At 46.5% G+C, this 21,065-nt stretch overlaps 1 protein-coding gene across 2 annotated transcripts in view; it reads right to left on the bottom strand.

The window, feature by feature from the left end:
• Positions 1–21,065, bottom strand: part of MYH13 (myosin heavy chain 13) — a 54,414-nt gene that overhangs the window by 6,781 nt on the left and 26,568 nt on the right. For both annotated transcript variants that reach the window (XM_016121302.2, XM_036223218.1), the window contains 16 exons: positions 17,603–17,720; positions 16,220–16,343; positions 15,044–15,180; positions 13,042–13,297; positions 11,367–11,609; positions 9,567–9,743; positions 8,395–8,540; positions 8,194–8,284; positions 6,752–7,141; positions 4,505–4,631; positions 4,299–4,417; positions 3,055–3,251; positions 2,508–2,691; positions 1,909–2,074; positions 1,132–1,256; positions 78–386 (listed from right to left, as the gene is read on the bottom strand). In XM_016121302.2, coding sequence (XP_015976788.2) covers positions 78–386; positions 1,132–1,256; positions 1,909–2,074; positions 2,508–2,691; positions 3,055–3,251; positions 4,299–4,417; positions 4,505–4,631; positions 6,752–7,141; positions 8,194–8,284; positions 8,395–8,540; positions 9,567–9,743; positions 11,367–11,609; positions 13,042–13,297; positions 15,044–15,180; positions 16,220–16,343; positions 17,603–17,720 — 2,909 coding nt within the window. The remainder of the gene's footprint in view (positions 1–77; positions 387–1,131; positions 1,257–1,908; positions 2,075–2,507; positions 2,692–3,054; positions 3,252–4,298; positions 4,418–4,504; positions 4,632–6,751; positions 7,142–8,193; positions 8,285–8,394; positions 8,541–9,566; positions 9,744–11,366; positions 11,610–13,041; positions 13,298–15,043; positions 15,181–16,219; positions 16,344–17,602; positions 17,721–21,065) is intronic.

The following is a 21,065-nucleotide window of genomic DNA, read 5'->3' as shown; positions in this document are numbered from 1 at the left end:
CAGGGAAATCCAGGAGTGAGGCCAGAGCCCAGGGCAGGCCGAGGGCCGGCCACACCCTCCAGAGGCCACGCCCTCACCTTGAGCTGGCCTTGGACTGCGCGCAGGTGTTTCTGGGTCTCTGCCAATTGGCGGCTGGAGTGGCCCAGTTGAATCTCCATCTCATTGAGATCACCCTCCATCTTCTTCTTCAGCCTCAGGGCGTCGTTCCGGCTCCTGATCTCAGCATCCAGCATGCTCTGCATGGCCTCTGCTGCCCGCTGGCTGTTTCTTTTTAGCTGCTCAATTTCTTCATCCTTCTCAGTGACCTTGCGGTCAAATTCAGATTTTACCTGGCTCAGCTCTAGTTGCACACGCAAAATCTTGCTCTCTTCATGTTCCAAGGAACCCTAATAAAAGCAAAGAAGAGAATGGAAGTGCTGTGGGCAGCCATTATCTTGAATGGGTATGTTCATCCCCGTTATGATAAAATGAGTGTGATAAAAATACCCATTTTACAGGTAAGTAGAACAATACTCAGAGGTCAAACAATTTTTCTCCCAAATGTCCCTACTAGTAATGAAACTGGATCTAAAACTTTGTTATTAACAGTAATGTCTTGAGAGGTACAGAGCATCTTTTTGAATTAGTGTCTATTTTAATAAGGCCATAAGTCAGGAGCCAATCTATTCTCTAAAATGACAGGGCAATTGCTCTCCCGTTATCCTGCCTTATGCAAATTTCCCTGGAAACATCTCAATCACCCACCCTATACTGGCTATAGCTGATTATAACATCAGGACACTGCACTGTTTTGACTGCAGAATTCTCAGGAGCTGAAGATGTTCGTGTGCAAATCCCTGTTAAAACTGAGGGATTCAGAGCCAGCTCTTGAGATGCTTGGTGAGTGATTTCTTACTTCCTGAGAGGAAGACATTGGGGACACAAAGAGCAAATTTATTTATTTTCAAAAGGGGGAACTACAATAGACTAGACTGAACCCCCAGGAGATGAAGCAGCAGAGCACAGCTGTCTGCCCCAGGGCAGCTGGATGTTCTTCCTGGTGGAGCCTCAGTGCCTCCTAGCAGGAAGGGACCTCTCTCCTTTAGTGCCCTGCCTTCTCAAGCTTCTGCATGTCACATCCAAGACACTTGCCTCCACCTCCTCTAAGGAAGCCTGGAGGTCTGACTTTTCTTGCTCCACTTGCTTCTTGGTCTTTTCCACTTCCTGAAGATTCTTTCCAGTTTCTGCAATCTGCTCCGTTAGGTCAGAAATCTCTTCTGCAAAGGACAGGCTTGGTTTAGCCTGTTGCAACATGCTCCATTTGACAGCACAAGCATTTGCCAAGCAGTTTAGGGATGGGTGATTTATTCACGATGTTTACAGAGAAGAGAATATAGTGAAGTCCTTTGGGTGAGGTGTCGGCATGACGCAGGTGTGTTGCCTCATCTGAATCATGCAGAGAGAGGAGTGACAAGAGAACTATATACATCTAGCCCTAAAACTTCACGAAGTATACAAAATGGTCCAGAGAGAACTGGAGGAGAGAGTTGTGGAGAAAATGCACCGAATCTTAGTCTTTCGGAACTAGGGGCATCAGTGTGTGGCTTAATTTTGAAGGTCAGGAGTCAGAGGTCCTAAGGGACTTAGTGACATGCCCACGGACACAGAGCCACATAGAGATAGAATCTGTGGAAATCCTGTTCTCTAACAATGAACTTAGAAGCCCACTGCGCCCTCTGTTCTCGAGGTCAGGACTTTGCTGCTACTATGCCTTGTGTTAGGAAAGTTCGGGCCTTGGGGTAAGCTGAGTAGATGTGAGGATTTTGGGGGCAATGGGAAGGAAGCATTTGGAGGTGACTGTGGCCACATGGGGGAGGGGTGGCCAGAAGAGAAGGGGACTATTACACACCTGTGGGGGAGCGAGCTCACCTTGCAGATTTTTATTCTCCCGCCTCAGCGTCTCTAACTGATCCACTACTTCCTCATAGGCGTTTCGCATCTTGAAGATTTCAGTACTAAGTGACCTGGACTCTTTCTGAGCTGCTTCCAACTCAGCTTGACTCTCATCCAGCTTTTGCTTCCACTCTGCAAGGACCTAAGAGATGACAAAGGCATGTGTGAGAAGCAGCAAGGGCCTGGGGACTGTCTGCAATGCCAGGGTTTTACCCTTCCATCCTTAGGGACCAGAGAAACAGGGTGTGTGTGTGTGTGTGTGTGTGTGTGCGCGCGTGTGTGCAGCGGGGGCGGCTGGGGGAGTAGCATTCTGGATCAGGGGCTTCAAACTCTGATATCTGTACAGATAAAGATGTTTTGATCTCAAAGTAAGCCGAATTAGCTTTAACTAAAAATAAATTTCCCTTTGGAGGGACTGTCACAAAAGTAAAGAGACACTGCAAATCCCCAAACCTCCCCAAATTGGGACGTGATGCCCTGACTGAGGGCCTCCCATAATATATGTGCATCTCACACACGTGGACACGAAAGGCTGTCACTTTCATCACCACTATCATAAATCTTTAGGGAAGGACCTTATCAAAGTTCCTCTGCTTCTTGTCCAAGGTGGCACAAGCTGTGTTGGCCCGCTCCAAATCCAGCATCAGGTCATCCACTTCTCCCTGAAGCCTCTGCTTGGTTTTCTCCAAGGAAGCACACTTGGAGCTCACCGCCTCTGTGTTTTCTTCTGCTTCCTGGAGCCTCTGGGCCAGTTTTTTTCTAAGAGAACCAGATTTTTCTTTTCTTAGTAAAAGTGGACTATTGCAGAAATGTCAGATCAGAAGAGAAACAGTCTATAAGGGATTGGAATTTGATAAGACCAACAGCTAGAATTTGATGAATGGAGAGGCTTTAAGAAATATCTAAAGAATCCCAAAGCGCTTGGTGGCAAAGCAGGTCACCAAGGAGGCCCCAAGGGAATCAGGTGGAATAGATTGTGCCACACAGGTAGGACAGGGAGACCCTATCTGAATTCTTAAGAAAACCCGAAGGCCTGGGAAGAGAGATGCTACAGGAAGAAATCTCTGTTCCTTCACTTATGTCTCAAGGTCATCTCTCCTACAGTAACCTAGGAGCCCATACTTGGCCTCTTCCAGCTCCTCTGTGCGCTGGATGGCGTCTGTCTCATATTTGGTCCTCCACTGGGCGACCTCGCTGTTGGCCTTGGACAGCGCCCTCTGCAGCTCGGCTTTGCCTTCCTGCTCCTCCTCATACTGTTCTCGCAGCAGGTCACAGTCGTGGCGGGAGGATTGCAGGGCGTGGGCCAGGGCGTTCTTGGCCTATGGAATGATGGTGGTGACAAATTGCAAAAATATTTGGCCATTTTCCAAGTTAAGGTATTTTCATTTAAACCAGAATTTCCTAAGTTCAATCATTCCCATGCTGCCTTTACAGGAAGGAACACTTAGCTGCCACTGTATCCTGACCAGAAGATAGCCCCTGCTCCTATAATGGATCTTCTCAGTACTTAGTCAGGCTCTGGTTCTCACCACTCCCCTCCCACTGACCCTGGTCCACCAAAGACCCTTACCATATGATAGAAAGATGGGAGACAGATATAGCACTTGCTCTTTTTTAGCTGGAGCATGGGAGAATTCCAAAAGCTTGCTCTGTAAGTCTTAGCTGGTGCATGGCAACCTCAGAATTATAATTATACACTTTCTGTGGACTCTTGGATTCCCATTCCAACACTTGAACACACATTGCCAGCATCACTAAGCACCTACGGTGAGCATGGTTCTATTGTGCACTGTACCACCTTTTATAGGTACAGTAGGGAAAAAATATTCTTGCCCTGTAGGAGTTTACAGATGAGTGGGGAGACATGCACTATAAACATAAGTACCTAGATATTCACATAAGAGCATGAAGATGATATTCATGTTTATGCAGATGTCCCCAGGGTACCCCTAAACTCATGCAGTCTTTTGGGAGGAAGGGAGTTTAAAATTGGGTGTTGTAGCAGGTGATACACAAAACGCGATGAAGAAAAAAGAAAAGGAGGATGTTTCATGGGGCTGGGATGAATTGCCAGACGGAGTGAAAGAATATACAGAGGCACAGATGATCAAGTGGGTGCAGTGATGGATGCTGGAGAGGGAAGTTTATTAGACCACCCTGTGGGGGCCGACGAACCCAGAAGATAGAGCACCTTGAAAGGGTTTTCCAGCTCTGAGGAAGGAGATCCAATGCCACGGTCCTCGTCTCCTACCACACTCCGAGGCAGAGAGGAGAAGCATCAGATTTTGTGATGTAGCACTGCCCCCAACCAGCTTCCTGGCTCATCAGGTTGTATCTGACTCTGCCATGCCAAGAAGTATCCTTACCTTGGTTTCTTCTTCCAGTTGCCTCTTAAGCTCTTCCAGCTGCTGGGTGAGGGTCTGCTTGCCTTTCGTTAGCTGTAAAACCAGAGCCTCCTTTTCTTCCACCTGGTGGCTCAGCTCCCCTACCAAACAGACGTGGTCCCGTGTCAGTGCTGCCGGCCGCCCTCTCCCACGGCCCAGCTGGACCACAGCGCCCTGCCCATCCTCACCATTTTGGGTCTGCAGTCTTGTCTTCTGCATGTTCAGATCATGGATTAATTGTGTCTGTTGTTCGTCCTTGGCTTTGATTTCATTAAATTGGTCTTCCACAGTCCGGCACATTCTTTCCATGTTACCCTTTAAAAAGAAGAATTCAGTGTGAAAGAGAAAAATAAGTTCCTAGTGTCCAGTATTGAACTGGACCCTTCGATAATTTAGCTTCTTATCAGGTAAAATAAAAATACAGAATACATAAAGGTCACTTTTAAATGATCGTTTCAGGTTTGCTTTATTTTTACTTGTGATTGCTGCTTCATTGCCAATAGCTTGGAACACCACTTTTTGGTAGATAAGTATTTAATGATTTGTGGACAAAACTTTGAGAAGATTCTACTCAAAGGAGCCCTGGGATCTTTCTGTAATATAAATAATTCTATTGCCATGTGAATAATATTACCTTCTGATGTTCCTGTTTGCAAGCAACATATGCAGGTGACAGTGTTGAACATTTCATTTAGTTATACAAAAGGTTCCCTGTGGTGGAGGTGGCGTGGAGAGATCCTCCCCGCTCCACTGCCGTAGCCTCTAGTTGGCCTGTGCTTTTTGTGAAGTTTGTTTAAAAACCTCGTATATGTTGTAGACCTCTTACCTCTTCCTCCCACCTTATATAACATATATATTTAAAATAAATATAGTGAGCATTTATTTGTCCTTAAACTGAAAAGTGTGAAATGGCAGCAAAAGAGGCAGGGATATTGGATTCCAAGAAAGTCCTCAAGGAGTTTACGAGATCTTTGAGAAGATGACCTAGGGGCATGAAACAATTAAATCAGGTGTAGCTGAAAAGGGATGGGGACTCGCAGAGAGAAAAATCAAATGGAACAACAACTTATAAAGTATTAGGCAATAGAAAGCACTTCTTCCAGGGGATTTAGAAAATGTGAACTGAGAACATGAAGCAATGATGGAGCTAGGGATGTGAAAGGGAGGCTCTGGTTATAGACGCAGCATGTGGGTGATGCCAGAGTCTCTTTAACTCAGCCAACCCTGCAGCCTGGTTTGGCTTGTCTCACTACAGGGGAGAGAGAGGTGAGGGGCAGAGACGGAAGGAAGGGAGGAGGGAAGGAGGGAGGAAGGGAAAGAGTGGGAGAATACATACAGACACACTTCTTAGGGGGAAGGAAAAATGGGACAGGCAGAACAATGGGTAAACTAGAAAGCGAGAGAGAGGAGTTGTAGTCAGGGAGTAAGGGAAAAATCAAAATAATAAACGAGCAGTGTAAACTCAGATGTTAAATAAAGACAGCGAGCGGCACCATGGAGTCACCTTAATTCTCTGACCTGTTTCTATTGTTCCTTTTCTCCACAGACACCCTGACTCCTGGGCAACGCTCTGTAGGAGGCCCGTGGCACCATGTCTGGGGCCACCACTGCTTACAGTCCAGCCCAGCAGTCCAAAGCACAGCTCTGAGCTCCCCAGAGCAAGGACAACACTTGAAGCTAGGAGCACACAGTACTTTGAAGTCACACACAGAGGTTAATTTACCACGAAACTGGCAAAATTTAAGCTTCTGTGTCCTCGTTTGCATGGGCCCCTGACTGTGCTGGGAGCTGTAGGTTCCAGGTGGGGAGGAGAAGCCGATCATAAGCGAGAATTCATATCTAGGTAGGCATTTCTGACAAATAGCCTAAAGAGATCTCCAAAAACAGGGACCACATTCTCCAAGGTGCCAGTAATTTGTGACATATTTTTCTCATACTAAAAAAGTGTTTACTTGCATGCTTAATTTTGTATTCCTATTTTATGTGTATTTTCTTAAAGAGTCCCTCCCCTCTGAACTTTATATGCTTCAGGTGCCGTAAAACCACCCCCACTGGATCCACCCCCACTTTCCTGCAGAACTTTACATTGGCTGTGCCTCGCAGGGACCAATATTGTGGGCTAAGGAGGCGGCTTGCAGATAATTATACACAGCAAGGTCTTTTAGTGTAATCCATCCACAGGTTTAGTTCAAGAAACTGCCAAATGGATTGGAAGCTTTCTGCAAAACTCTAGAAGGATGATGAGACCTCAAGTCATGGCAGATCATTGTATCAAGCTTGACTGAGTTGAAAGAATTTGGGGAATTGAGAGCAGGCAGAAGTGGGAACAGAACTTCAGGTTAGAACAAGCAGTGAGGTTGGGCATCGAATGACACATGACCACGGTCAGGCAGATGTGGTGGCCTTGCATTCGCCAAGCGCAGAGGGTCAGGTACCTTCGACTTGGAGATGGTCTCAATGTTGCTGGCCATGTCATCGATCTCCATCTTCAGCTCACTCTTCTCCTTCTCCAGCTTCTGCTTGACCCTCTGCAGGTTGTCTATCTGCTCCCCGAGCTCAGCCACACTGTCTGCATGCTTCTTCCTCAGGGTGGCCGCAGTGGCTTCATGCTGCAGGGTGGCCTCCTCCAGGTCCCTGCGCATCTTCTGGAACTCAGCCTCCCTCTTCTTGTTCATCTCGATCTGAACTGAAGTTGCCCCACTTGCTTCTTCCAGCCGCTCACTGATCTCCTCCAGTTCCCTGGCCAGATCCGAGCGCTGCTTCTCAATCTTGCCTCTGAATGTGCGTTCTGCTTCAATCTCTTCCTCCAGCTCTTCTGTGCGGGCCTGAAAGGGTCACCATATCAGGAATATTGTGGGGGCCAACAGGCTGCTTGAGGTGGGCAGGGTGGTGAGGGATTGGGAGTAGGCATTATAAAGTAAAGAGTACATTGTGACATTAAGTTAGTGAAAAAAACTTGGCAACAAGCTAAACGTCCACCAAAAGGGGAATGGTCAAACCACCGCAGTGGAGCCATGCTCTCTAGGAGTCCAAGAAGCAGTTAAACGTCAACCCGAGTCTACCGTGGACAGCTCGGCAGGACGTGTTGCTACATGAAAGGAGAAAGCTGCAGGACAATAGTCTCAGTGTGACGGTATTTTAATGCATATTTTTATGTCATACATATTTTATGTATCTATACATATAGTTTTATGTACATGCTTATATATTTATATTCTTGTTCCTTTATATTTTTATGTATACACACAAACATACCTGTATGTGTATTTTATGTATATGTATTTTATGTATATATACGCCTTATATATTTTGGGGTCCTAACTGTGTACATAAATCCATAACGAAACATCCAGAAGAATGCACATCCAACTGAAGCTGGTAGCGACTTCTGAGAAGAGGGCGCAGGCACTGGGCTTAAGGGTGGTGATCAAAACACCTTTATCAATAATATTTGGCCTTATTGGTAATATTTTAATTATTTCTAAGGAAATCTATTCATGTGTTACTTAGAAAATTAAAATATTATTTTGAAAAAACAAAGGGAAGAACAAGACATTCTCTCCCGCCCCAGGGGGAGGGAAGAAAGAAGAAGCGAAGGAAAGAAAGGCAACGGGGCGGGGAGGTGCTGGAGAGGGGTCCCCAGGTCCGGGAGGTGCTGGCGAGGGGTCCCCAGGTCCGGGAGGTGCTGGCGAGGGGTCCCCAGGTCCGGGAGGTGCTGGCGAGGGGTCCCCAGGTCCGGGAGGTGCTGGCGAGGGGTCCCCAGGTCCGGGAGGTGCTGGCGAGGGGTCCCCAGGTCCGGGAGGTGCTGGCGAGGGGTCCCCGGGAGAGGGAGGTGCTGGCGAGGGGTCCCCGGGGCAGGAAGGTTCCATAGTCTCACCTGCAGTTCTTTAATTTTCTTTTGTAACTGCAGACTGTGAACTTGTTCATCGTCAATTTTGGTTTGTAACTGACTGATTTCAAACTCCTTCCTGAAAATAGATATACATGTATTTAAAATAACATAAAATATAGGCCTTTTAAAGGGGAAAGTTGGTTTCCGGGGCTCACACAGAGGTGAAAATGAAAATGAAAAATCTACTTCTCCAACTTCTCTTCTACTTGCTGCTTGTCATTTTCTAGATCCATAATGGATTCCTGAGACATTTTCAGGTCTCCTTCCAGCTTCCTCTTCATTCTCTCCAGGTCAGCCCGCAGTTTCTTCTCCTGCTCCAAGCAGCCCTCAAGCTGGGGAGACATGGGTGGCAAGGTTGAGATCCTGCTGGAGAAACGGGCTTGCCGCTTCAGCCAGCGCAGCCACACATATGGCCGTGGCTTTCACGGGCTCCCTTAGGGTGGGACTGCATGCCGCTGGACCCAGGACGGAGCAAGTTTTCCCCCTGCCTCCTCGCTCTTGTCTCTCCCAGAAAAGGTTGCCCCAGGTTGCTGGAGCCTTCAGAGGCTTCGTGGCGCCTCTTTCAGCCGGTTCCCACTTGACCTGTCCCGGGCCATGCTGCCTGTGGAGACATGGTGCCCATAGGTGCATGCTCTTGCCCAGACAGAAAAGAATGGGCTACAGCTGTGCTTGTGAAGGTGCAGATGGCGCACTATCCCTCCTCTCCCGCTTACACCACCTAGGCAAAGAATGTGTGTGTGTGTGTGTGTGCGCGCGCGCGCGTGTGTATGTGTGCAAGCACACACATGCATGGGCACACCTGGGGGAGGGGCCAGGGTGGAGGGGTGGAGGATACCTGCTCTAGCCTCAGGAAAATCAAGGCGATCTGGTAAAGTTCTAGCCACAATTGAGAGTGAAACTTGAAAACTTTGAAACTGGCTCTTACCTCAGGAACGAAATGTAACGTGATGGGGGTGGGGGATGGTAATTTTCATGGTCACAAAGGGAACCCATTTTTAACAGTGTGGGAACAGGACTGAAGCTTTTGGAACCGAAAAGAACCTGGAAATGGACGGTGCTGCTGCCGCAGCCGCCGATGACATTAGCAGCTAATGGTTTTGCTAACACTTTCCATATGCCGAGCCTTCCACGGAAACCTTCCAAGGTAGAGCTAGTTGTACCCCATTTCACAAGGTGGAAACTGAGGTTGCAGAGTTTAAGTGGCTCAGTCAGCATTCCAGATGTATTTGGAGTGGGCTGAGATCTCCACTCAGCGATTCTGATTCGGGTCTGAACACTCAACCCCTGTGTCCTATTTGGACCCTGTCTTGCCTGAGCTTCTGCAAGCAATAAATGTTAGAGCAGTAAAACATCCTCACGTCATCTGCTTGCTGCTCCAGCTTGACATTTATTTTGATGAGACCATTGACTTTGTCCTCTTCAACCTGAAGATCATCCAGTGTTTGCTGATGGGCTTCCTGCAGGGATTTCTTCTCCTTGGTCAATTTGGAGATGTTTTCTTCAAGGGCTGTCATTTCTTCAGAAAGATTCTTTACCTAGGAAAACATCAACACAAATCGAATTTTGAAACAATTAACCAGAAGCTTCCAGCCAAGGCTATTGATTATTTTATTGAAGAACACCGTTAAGTGTTGTCCTTTCATCGAAGGATACTGTTAAATGCGAACATGCTGTCTCTGAAGGGTAACACATCAATCTATATTCATCATAACACCTCCACGGGAATTTGTGTGTTAGATTGGTCGATTGGGGTTTAGAATGAGGCAGGAAGGGGAAGGAGAAACATAGGGTGCTCTCCAGAAAATCCACAATGGAAATCCCGTGTTGTCAGGAAGCAGGATGAGGGTGCCTAACATGAGCTTTAAAGCATTAAACTTTTTCCCACATACATCATCCTTCCAAATCTGAGATCGCTAACTCCTGATCCCTAGGCTAAATCCAGCCACAGCCATTTTTTCCTTAGTCCTCGTAGTGATTTACAATCTTCGAATAAGATATCAAAATTGAAAAAGATGAGATTTTACACGAAGTCTGGATTTCTGGCTTCTTACAGAAAGCTGGAATCTCTGCCAATGCTGGATTCCCGTTCCCACCTGGCAGCAGTTGGCTGGAGCTGAGTCATGATTGCCACTTGTGGACAGGGTAAATGCTCTCCAGTGTGCCACAGTCTCCACCCTTCCCTATTGTCTCTTTCCACTACTCCCAATTGTCCATGCAACACTGACTGAGTCATCTCACACCTAGCCAACTTCATTTTTTGCTCTACCTCACTGGCAACGATTATGAAATGAATCATGCATTGTTCTTTATTTTTGTAAAATATTTCCTATTTCATGTGTAGGTAATTTTAGTCTATGTATGGTGTCATGCTGTATATTTCATGATCTTACTTTCCCCACGCTCAGCACTACGTCTTTTATATCTATCTTGTTGCTCTGCGTGCACAAGCCTGTTGCTCTTGATGGCTACATAGTATTCCCTGGTGTGTGTCCTTCACACCTCACCTCTCCACTCCCCAGTGTGGATCCCAATACTGCCTCCAGCTCTCCCCCACCACAAGCAATGCTCCCATGAACATCCCTGTACATGTGTGCGCCCTTATGGATTGGCAGGAAAATTCTCTGGTTTATACACCCAGGAGCAGAAACACTGGGTCAAAGGATATGTGGATTCTAAATTTGACTGGGTATTGCAGATGGCTTTCTCGTGGGCTACTTTAGCCTATACCAACAATGCATGAGGGTCCCTGTACCGCCACCTTCCTGCCAAGCCTTGCCATTATCTAGCTTTCTGCCTCCTTCACCACCTGCCTCCCTCACCTGCCTTGCCCCCGTAGGCATTCCTGTTTGCTCTTCCTGTGTCAAGTGTGGTGAGAAGCAGCGTTGCATAGGACCCAAGGGTTCCTGCTTTGTGGAGGAGGGTTGGGGCTGGAAGGTTGTGGTACAATCAGGTGGGTTGTGGGAGGGTTGAGAAAACCTGCAGCATAGAGAGCAAGGCAGAGGACAGAACTTGTTGGAACTTAACCGCCCATCTACGTGCTCTTGCCTCTCACTTCCGGGCAATGCTGGGTTAGTGGGGGTCTAGCTCCGCCTGTCTCCTCCTTACAGTGAGGAAGTCAGGATAGTTCAAGAAGCTGTGAAGTCGCTGGGTTTGCCCACCTTGTTCTCAGTGGCATGTTTCTCCTTTTCCACTTTCGTCAGCGTCAGCTCCAGGTCATCAATGTCTCTTTTGAGAGAGGAGCATTTATCTTCCAGGTTCCTCTTCTTGGCAACCAGTTCAGAATTTATTTCTTCCTCCTCTTCTAATCTCTCATTCAGCTCCTTGACTTTTGCTTCCAGTTGAATCTTGCATTTGATGAGCCCCTCGCACCGTTCCTCAGCGTCCATCAAGTTTTCTGTTTCCTGAAAGATCCAGAGAATTATGTTTGATCAGCCTCTTGACAAACCTTACCTGGAAGGGCAGGGCTTTCCCTCCAAAAGCCCATTAACTAGACCTAAAGTATGGGTCACACACACTTGCACTTGTATATCATCCACATACTTTTTTTTTTTAACCACTAAGGACATCATCCACTTAATAAAAATTTACCTAAAATAATTTCAGTCAAAGGCGTTCATGAAGTTTATAAAGCCTCTGCAAATCTGCCAATTTTGGATGCCCGGCCATCTCTCTCTTCCTACTACCACCAGCTGAAAAGCGACTCATCTCCTTTGTTATCACAAACTAAATAATAGTTTCAAAACATTACTCCTTTTTAACTTTCAACAGAAGAGAGCATGCTGCCTGGGTGTCCTTAGCCTGCCTCCTCCAGCCACAGAACAGAAAATTCAAAGTAGACAGGAATGAGTGATTAAGTAAATACTTGTTCCAGAACACTTGGCAATGAGTGTCTAGGACAGACCATGCTTAGTTCTTAAACTTAGTCAGGCTTCTCATACAAGAGTGTCATAAGAACTGGACACACATTTAAAGGGTATGGATGAAGAGACTGGCAAGAGTAAGTATCTGTGTTTACTGAACATGTGCTATGCGTTAAGCATTCTACATGCATGGACTCATCCGACCCTCCAGCAACCCTATGGGTGTGTACAATTACTGTGCCTATCTTACAGGTGAGAAAAGTGAGGCACGATGCAGGTGAGTAGCTTGCCCAAGGTTACACAGCTATCAAATGGAGGATTTGGGATCTACGCCCAGTGATCTGATTCTAAAACTTATTCTCTTCCCCACTATGCTTGGGAAAAATGCTTCTAATAACCACACTATACTTACTGGGAAAGAGAAAAGGGGAGGAAAAATGCTTTGCACACCAGGCCAAAGGTAAAGGTATTTAGAAGTTTATCAATAAAGGGCAAAGAGTAAACACTTAAACTGTGAAATGATACTATTACATGGCCGGTGTGTTACACACTGTATATATGGCTTTGTTTCCCCTATAGCCTTGTTGAGAAGTGCGAATCTTCAAAGCATTTTGGACTATAAATACGTTATCAAAAATCATGGATACAAAATTACTCTTTCTACTTTGAATTACTTAATTTTAGTGGTTTATCTTTATTTATATGATTTAAAAAATATCTGGCACATTCATGACAGCTTTTATTATGACATATACTGCTCCTGTCCACAGCAATATAGGTCTAACTCTGCTATGAAGGACAGGGAGAAATCAGGGCTAGTAGAAATTCACTTTTCAAACACATTTTTCAGCACGCGGGGTGGTGCTGCAATACTCTGTATGACCACTGGGTGGCACCAACGCCCCTCGAATAGACACCTGATGGGGCCTCAAGGTTGCACTTCCTTTTCTTTTCTCAAGAAGAAGGTACTTACAGTTTGGACCTGCAACTGGAGGTCATTCTTTTCCTGCAGCAGGGACACCATTTTCTCCTCCAGCTCCTTTCGGCGAGCCTCAGACCTGGCCAGTTCTTCCTTGGCCTTTTCGAAGTCTTCCTTCATGGTGGCCATCTCTTTCTCAGCCTCTGCGCTCTTCAGCAGGGGCTTGATTTTGAAGAACAGGTTCATCCAGGGCCAGTGCTTGACGCTCATGAAGGAGCGGATGTTGTACTGGATGCAGAAGATGGAGTCCCTGTGCACCCGGTAGGGCTGAGATTAGTGACCCACAGCCGCGTCTCGTCTCCACCCCATCCACCCTGCGTGCCTCAAGACCTGCACCCTTCTAGGCTAGGTGGCAGGAGCTATAGCCAAGCTGTGCAAATCTCAGGGACTCCAGAGTAGGTTCTGCCAGGTGGGGGCAAAGGAAACAGCTCTTACAAAGGTTGGGAGGCGAAACAGCACGTGGGCTCTGTGTGGGTCTCCCACTCACCTGACTTCCACTTCCACCGCCCCATTGAAAGTACTCTGCGTAAGTGCCAGTGCCTCCTAATTACCAATGCAATGAACATCTTTCATTCCTATTTTATTGGGTCTTTTTCTCACATTTGAATTGTTAACGCTCACTTTTTTGAAACTCTCCTCTGCCTTTGATTCTATGGCAAAGCAGTTTTTATGTTTCATGATATTTTGCTACCTGGGCTCCCTCTTTCTGCTTAAGTGTTGGTGTATAGCAGGATCTGTCTTCAGTCCACTGGTCATCTCCCAGACTCTCACCCTAGTAGAACTGATCCATTTTTCTAATTTTGACTGTTGCCGATGCCCCAGTACCACCTACACTATTTCCTACTCATCATCCTCCATAGCTTCATATCACATAGCTCACATGTACCTGGAAACTTACTTTTCTTTCTTTTCAACTGGCCCTTCTTTGAGATATTTTTCATTTCTACATTGGCTTCCATTCACTTCATCAAGCTAGATGCCTGGGAAATGTTCTTTAATTTTTTAAAATTAATTAATTAATTTTATTATAGAGACATTGGTTAACGAAATCCAGTAAATTTCAGGTATATAATTCAACAGTACTGGGAAATGTTCCTGACTAATGCATGTTGGTGACCCATTATGGCGACAATGATGTTAGAGCTATACAGGGTATGAAGGCTCTAGGGAGAATGGGTTTCCACCCAAATTCCTTCTCTCCGAAATTCCCATACATGACCAGCCATCAATGCCACCATTCCTTCTGCTGAATTATTGAAGGAAGAAGACTCTTAAATATTTCTTCAATCCATCCCCTCCTCGCTCATCCATCGACTATTTCCTAATTCAGGTTTTTGTCATCTTTTATTTGGACTTCTGCCATACCTGGGCTTGGCCTCTCTTGTCCTTTCAGTTCTGGTCTCCTTGTTGTTGCTAAAGTGACCTCTCTTATGCTGCAAACCTGATCCTCTCATTCATCCCCTTACACACCTCTCACAGCTCCCCATCAAACAGATGATTCAACACGGGTTCATTAACAGGTTACATAGGGACCTTCACTGCCTGCCTCTTGATCCTTGTTCCAAATACAGTGACCTGCTTGTCAATCTCCCTCCCAGGCCACCCTATCTTAGGTCATACACAGCTTATTTCAGAAAGTTCTTTTTTCTTGCTGACCCCTTCATGCCAACCCCAACCCCCAACCAGGTTGGGGACTTAAGACTTAACAGTCTCTCATTGCCTTGAATATAGCTCTGACATTGTAGTGGTCACAGGCATTAAAATTAGCCATGTACATGTCCAACTTATAGTGAGCTCCTGGAGGGTAGGTTTTGTTTTTTGTTTTTTGTTTGTATCCCCAGTGCCAAGCAGAGTCTCCAGGACAGAATTCCTGCTCAGTAAATGTTGGTTAAATGGATGAATGGATATATTAATATCCCAGGACTAAAAGCAGGAAGAGATAACCATCTCCTAAGTAGGAAGAGCAGGGTAAGGTGGAGGCGAGGGTCTGCGTCACCTTCTTTCCATCATCTTCTTGAACTCCACCCGCATCAGGTATCCCCGGCACAGGGCCTGCGTGCGTGTCATAAGGGTCACCAGCTTCTCATCCCTCATCTCCTCCAAAAGTCCCAGGAGTCCAGCTTTGAAAAACACCTGTGTTAAAGGAGAGACAGCCCTGCTTTGTTCTCAGCGGGTGTTCAACCCTGGGCCCCGGCGAAAGCCTGTTTCTGCCCAACATCGAACCTTGACCTTCGAGGCCTGGGTCAGGGCCAGCAGCCATCTGGCCCCCAGAACCTATGCAGCAGCCCCTCCTGTATCTTCTTCCAAAACATGTTACAGGCCCTACCAGCCCGCATGGGCAGATGCTGACGGAGCTCACACACAGGAAGCAAAGATGCATCCAGAAAGTGACCTCAGACCTCAATTGTGCCCAGATTAGGGGAGATCCACAGACTGCTATCTCCCCTTTCTCCTCTCCCTCTGCCCATCTGAGAAGGCTGGTCCCACCTAAGGCCCATTCACCCACTGCCTGCACCAGCAGAGCTGCCTCGGCCCCCACAATGCTGCGAGGAAGCAGAAACCCTTCGTGGCAGCAGCCTCCCCTCTGGTGGGGTAAACGCTTTCAGAGATGTGGAGCTTTGGGATCAGGCCAGGATTAGAGGCCGGCTTTTGCCACTCACCATCCTTGTGACCACGAGCAACCTAGTGAGGTCTGTCCCACCCCTGTCCCCGTCAGGTTATTGGGGGGATCAATACAATGAGTGCAGGGGGCATGTCGCAGGGCTCCATGCACATGTACTCAGTAAACGGCAGTTGTTTTTATGGGTTATAATCATTCTTCTCAGGTCCTCACTGTCCTTGGAATTCTGTGTTCTCCTCTCCCTTTGGCTCTTTTATCACCTTTAGAGTGTCCTCCCTTTGCTCCCTCCAGGACGCTAGGGTTCCCATTGCTTTCTTCTATGGCAAGTGGGGCTCCAGTTTTCAGTTAAGCCTCTAGACAATTAAAAACCAACGTGGAGACAGAGCTCTCTGTACCCAAACATAGGCTCCCTCTACCTGGGCCACTGGGCAGGGGGTGGTCAGGTTGACCAGCGTGGGGAAGAGAAAGACCCTGTTCCTCTGGTCAGCTAGCAAGCAGCTCAGGGCTGCGGTTGCACAGGGTGTGGGGTGTCCCAGCTTCACCCCTTCTCACCTTGGTGTGGCCAAACCTGTACTGCTCCCGGTCCACATCAATGGAGCTCAGAAGCTTCTCCGAAGCATTTTTACTATCAATGAACTGCCCTTCTGGGATGGCGCTGGCATTGAGGATCCGGTACCTGAGGAGGGAGCATGGAGGGTCAGCTCTGGGGCTGCTGGCACCTGGGGGTGAGGGGAACAAGGGCCTCTGGTCACACAGCCTTTTCCGGAGGGACTCATCCTGCTCCTTGCTGCTGAGGCCGAGGGTCTCACAGGCCTGTGAGAGCCCAGCTCCGTCATCCTGCAGTGACCCAGGGCAGGAAGGCTGTGCCCTCCTCTTTCCCATGGATAAGGCCCAGACAGGAGGAAGTGGTGTCAATTGTGCCTACTCCAGAGACTTCACAGACTGTAGAGAGCCACTGTGGCTTAGGAGACAAGAGTCTGGCAGCAGCTGGCACAGCACACGGGAAGCTGAGGAGACGCCTCGTCCCACGAGGGCACGGCACTGGGAGGCCACATCCGGCCTCACATCTACTTAGATCCCCCTCATCGGCCTGGCCATGTCAGGTAGGGTGGTAGTTTCAGTTAAAAGAAAAACTCCCTGAATAGATTCACCCCCAATGAAAGGCCTCGTACCTGAGACCAGGCCTTCTAGAACTTTCTCTTGCTCTAGACTTAGGAGGAAATGGAATAGGTACAGCTAGTCTGGCAGAAGGGGAATTCTAGGGATCAGTTCCAGATAAGCAGGTTATGGTGTAAGAGGGAGAAAAGTAGTGGAAAGAAGCCCAGCTGATTGCACAGCTGGAATTTTGCTTTCAGAGGTAATAGTTCTTATATAACTTGGCAGAGCCTTGAAATCAGCTGTAACCTGTAGACCTCTGACCCTCCTGCCTCTCTGGAGAGTCCTCTCCTCTCCTCCACTCCAGACAAGGCCGGGAATTGTGGGCCCAGATGATAGCTGGGAGGAGATTTGTTTCAATAGGGGAATAAGGGTGATTTGTTTCCCTCAGGGACATTTGACACTGTCTGGTGACACTTTTGATTTTCTCAGCTTTTAAGGGGTGTGGTTTGCTACCAAGATCTGTGGATAGAGGACAGGGATGCTGCCCAAATCCTACCATGAACAGGACAGCCCCACAATAAAGGATTATCTAGCTCCCACAGTGTCAAGGTTGAGAATCTCAGTCTAGAGTCTCGGTCAGGTTAGAGGGTCTGAGCTCTGACCTTGGAGCCACTTTGGGCTGGCCCAGCACTTACTCTGGGCAGGGGATCATCTCCTGTCCTCAGCATGACACCCTGGGGGGCTTGTGAGCCCACCACACAACCAACCCAAGGAGTACGTTTGAGGAATGCAAAAGGTGTTCTCAAAAGAAGAGAGATGCGAAGATAGGTGACCTACCGCTGTTTGAAGTCAGCATAGAGGATCCGGCTGGGGAATCCTTTCCTGCAAATCCGGATGCCCTCAAGGACCCCGTTACAGCGCAGCTGGTGCATGACCAAGGAGTGGTCCATCACACCTGGGGAGACAGTGTTCCAGGATGTGTCAGTGGCTTTTTCATTGTTCTCTTTGGTAGTCTGAGCACCATGAGACACTCTGACACACCTAGACTTGAGTTGAAAGGGTTAGCGCCAGCTCTAAGATTGAGAGTGGCCGGAGCCTGCCTATAGTCTCACAGTAAAAATAATCGCAACCTCTTAGGAAGACTCTAACACTCCATCACCATCGGAATGAAAGCCAAAGTATTGATCTTTACTCTGTTCATGGTCTTTGACTTAGTAGCTAGACTCCAAGGGAGAGCAGAATGAGTGTGGAGCACCCTTTGGGCTTCCCATTAGATAACTTGAGATGCCCTCTGCATCTCAAAGGACAGAGATGTAAAATCTGAAGGCTGTGCCTTTAGTGGTAGAAGAATGAGGAGGGCTGCAGTAGGGATGGAGGGGGTTGAATGCAGGGCAGTCATCTGCTGATTGTTGAACACCTGCTCTACAAAGCAAGGAGGGAGCCCGGAAGCTGGGGTGGAAGAAGAGGAGCCAGAGGGACAAGCCTCCATGGGGGAGGCAACATGGTCGCTCTTGGTAACCAGTCTGGATCAGGCACACATCAAAAGGGGCCTGAGAAGGGTGAATTGAGGAGGAGATTAAGAGGTACAAACTGGTGGTCACGAAATAGTCATGGGGATATAGAGTATAGTATGGTGAATACAGTCAGTAGTATTGTAATGATTGTGTATAGAGTCAGATGGGTACTGGATTTATCAGAGTGATCACTTCGTAAATTACATAAATGTCTAATTATTGTGTTGTGTACACCTGAAACTAATTTAGTATTGTATGTCAACTATAATTGAAAAAAAGAGGAGATGGAGAAAATTCTATCTTGAGGCTGGGTGAGGGGTTACAGGAGAGGTCGATAGCTACATAATGACTTTTCATAGTGGGCTTCCTAACTTGCTGGAAAGGGCTAAAGCTGGCTCTGACTTAACCTCGTGGAAACTTCTAGAATGCTCACAAGTTCCTCCTGGCTACTGTGAGGAGAGATGGTTATACATTTGTACAATTTTCAAGGTTCTGCTAGAGCTGCACTACCGTCTGATTCTGTAGTTTTTGGCTGCATGTTGCTATTTAAATTTAAATTTACTAAAACAAAAGTTTCGCTCTCTCATTTGTCCTGGCCACGTGTCATGTAACTAGTGGCCACCATACTGGACAGTGCGGATGAGAGCATTTTCATCACTCCTGGAAGTCCTAGGAGACAGCGGTTCTCTAGAGAAAGAGGTGACTAAGAGCAAGGAGAAAATGTATTGGAAATTCAGAGAATCTCTGATGTGAGAGAACCTTAAAAATCATCTAGTCCAGCCTCATTATTTCTTGAATGAGGATTCTGAGGGGCTCAGATCCCAGTTGTGCCATTTACTAGCTGTGTGAACTTACACTTTCTATGCCTTAATTGCCTCATTTGTAAAGTTAGGACAATGACGGCAGCTACTTCATAAGGCTGTGTAAGGATTAACTGAGTTAATATGAATAAAGAACTTAAAATAGCCCCTGACACAGAGTGAGCCATGCATTAGATACTCCATACCGTTTTCTCTGTTTGATACATCGGACATGGTTAAAGACATGGCAGAGGTTTCCATTTCCACAAGGACCAGGAGCAGAGAGAAAACGTGTAATTAGAGAACAATTGACCCTTTTAGAGGCAGAAGAAAAAGACTGTCATTTTATAATGAGGAGACGAGAGCCGTCATTCTGCTTGTCAAATATGTAGGCTCAGAGGGGAGATGTTTTCTAGTTCCCACAAAGCCGTTCTACAAGACGGAAGGGTGCCGAAGGAGACTGAGCCTGGAGAGGTGAACTGTGTTGCAAGGAGTAGCAGAGCTGAGACTGGACTCCCTTCCCTCCCAGCGGCCCTCCTGTTTGTGCAGGCTCAGAATTTTGGGTCGAGTTCTCTTTACAACAAAATATCTCCATACAAGCCAACAAATTCATTTGATGCTTAACCAAAGAAACAGCTCTGTTCCTTCACTAGACGAGAAATTGGCTGTGCTGCTCACCTCCACCTGCTCTCCCTGCCGCCCCCTCTCCTCATGGAAAATAAATTCGCTAAATATAGTAGACCAGGTGGTTTAGGAAATTAAAGGGTTTTTTTTGGTTTAGTAATAGTAATAATAATTCTCACATTATTATATTATATGTAATATTATTCTTATAATAATAATAATAAATTATTATTATAATAACTGACAGCCAACATTTACTGACTGTTCATAATGTGCTTGGCCCTATTTTAAATGCTTGATATGTACTTGTGCATTTAATTTTCACAACCCTCTACAGCAGGTTAGATGAGTTAATATTTACAAAGTGAGTAAACACTTTATAAGCACTCGTTAAGTAAATAGATGAATGAATAACTAACTTAATGAATGAACGAATGAGTACAAGTGTTCTACTTGCTTTTGTAGATCAGAAAGCTAAGGCACTCAGCTTAGGGACCCATGGGTAGTAATAAGTGGAGCTGGGATTTCTTCCCCGACCATCTAATTTCTCTGCTCACTTATAATGTTGGTGAGGCAGAAGGTTCATTTACCGGCCAGAAACCCATGTCTGGGATAGAACAGTCTGGCTAGGGAGTAAGCTACCTGTAGCCACAGCTCTGTGTGGCAGTTGGTTCTTCTCTTTGTGACAAACGACCCTGAAACACAGCTCTACTCTAAGAATATTTGTGAATCCAGGACTAGGTGATGGTTGAAGGTCTACTGTACTGCATAGCATTCTCTCCGCATGTGGTCTCATTCTCAGTTTTCTCTTCTATGAAATGGAGGACTTTGCTCTTACCTTGCAGAGAACTGTTGTAAGCACTAGAGATAATGTTATAAAGTGACCAACATGCAGTATAGACTCAGAAAACAGTTGTTATTGATGCAGTTTTTCTTATGGAATACCTAAGATAATTGCCAAATCTAGTGAGTCTTGAATTTGGGGGAAAAGAAACCACAGAGGCCTTTAAGAACCTTATGAAAGTTATGGATCTCATGTATCTATACATACTTCAGATATGATTTCATAGTAGGAGTGTCAAATAAAATATATAAGATGCCCCACTCAATCTGAACTTTAGATAAATGGTGAATAATTTTTTATTATTAAGTTTTCCAATATACTTTATAAGTTATACTTTCACTAAGACATTTTTCATTGTTTGTTCATTTTGAATTTAATGGGGCATCTGATATTTCTATTTGCTAAATCTGGCAGCCCTATTTCATAGACTACTTAGCGAAATGATAAAGCCTATAATGCTTTCTTCAGGGAAACACATGTGCATTTATACACACATACACAAACACCTGTGCGTATGC

The sequence above is a fragment of the Rousettus aegyptiacus genome, unplaced genomic scaffold (genome assembly GCF_014176215.1).
Source record: "Rousettus aegyptiacus isolate mRouAeg1 unplaced genomic scaffold, mRouAeg1.p scaffold_m13_p_6, whole genome shotgun sequence".
Classification (NCBI taxonomy): domain Eukaryota; kingdom Metazoa; phylum Chordata; class Mammalia; order Chiroptera; family Pteropodidae; genus Rousettus; species Rousettus aegyptiacus.
The sequence above is the reverse complement of the archived record's forward strand: the minus strand, read 5'-3'. Positions and strand labels throughout refer to the sequence as shown.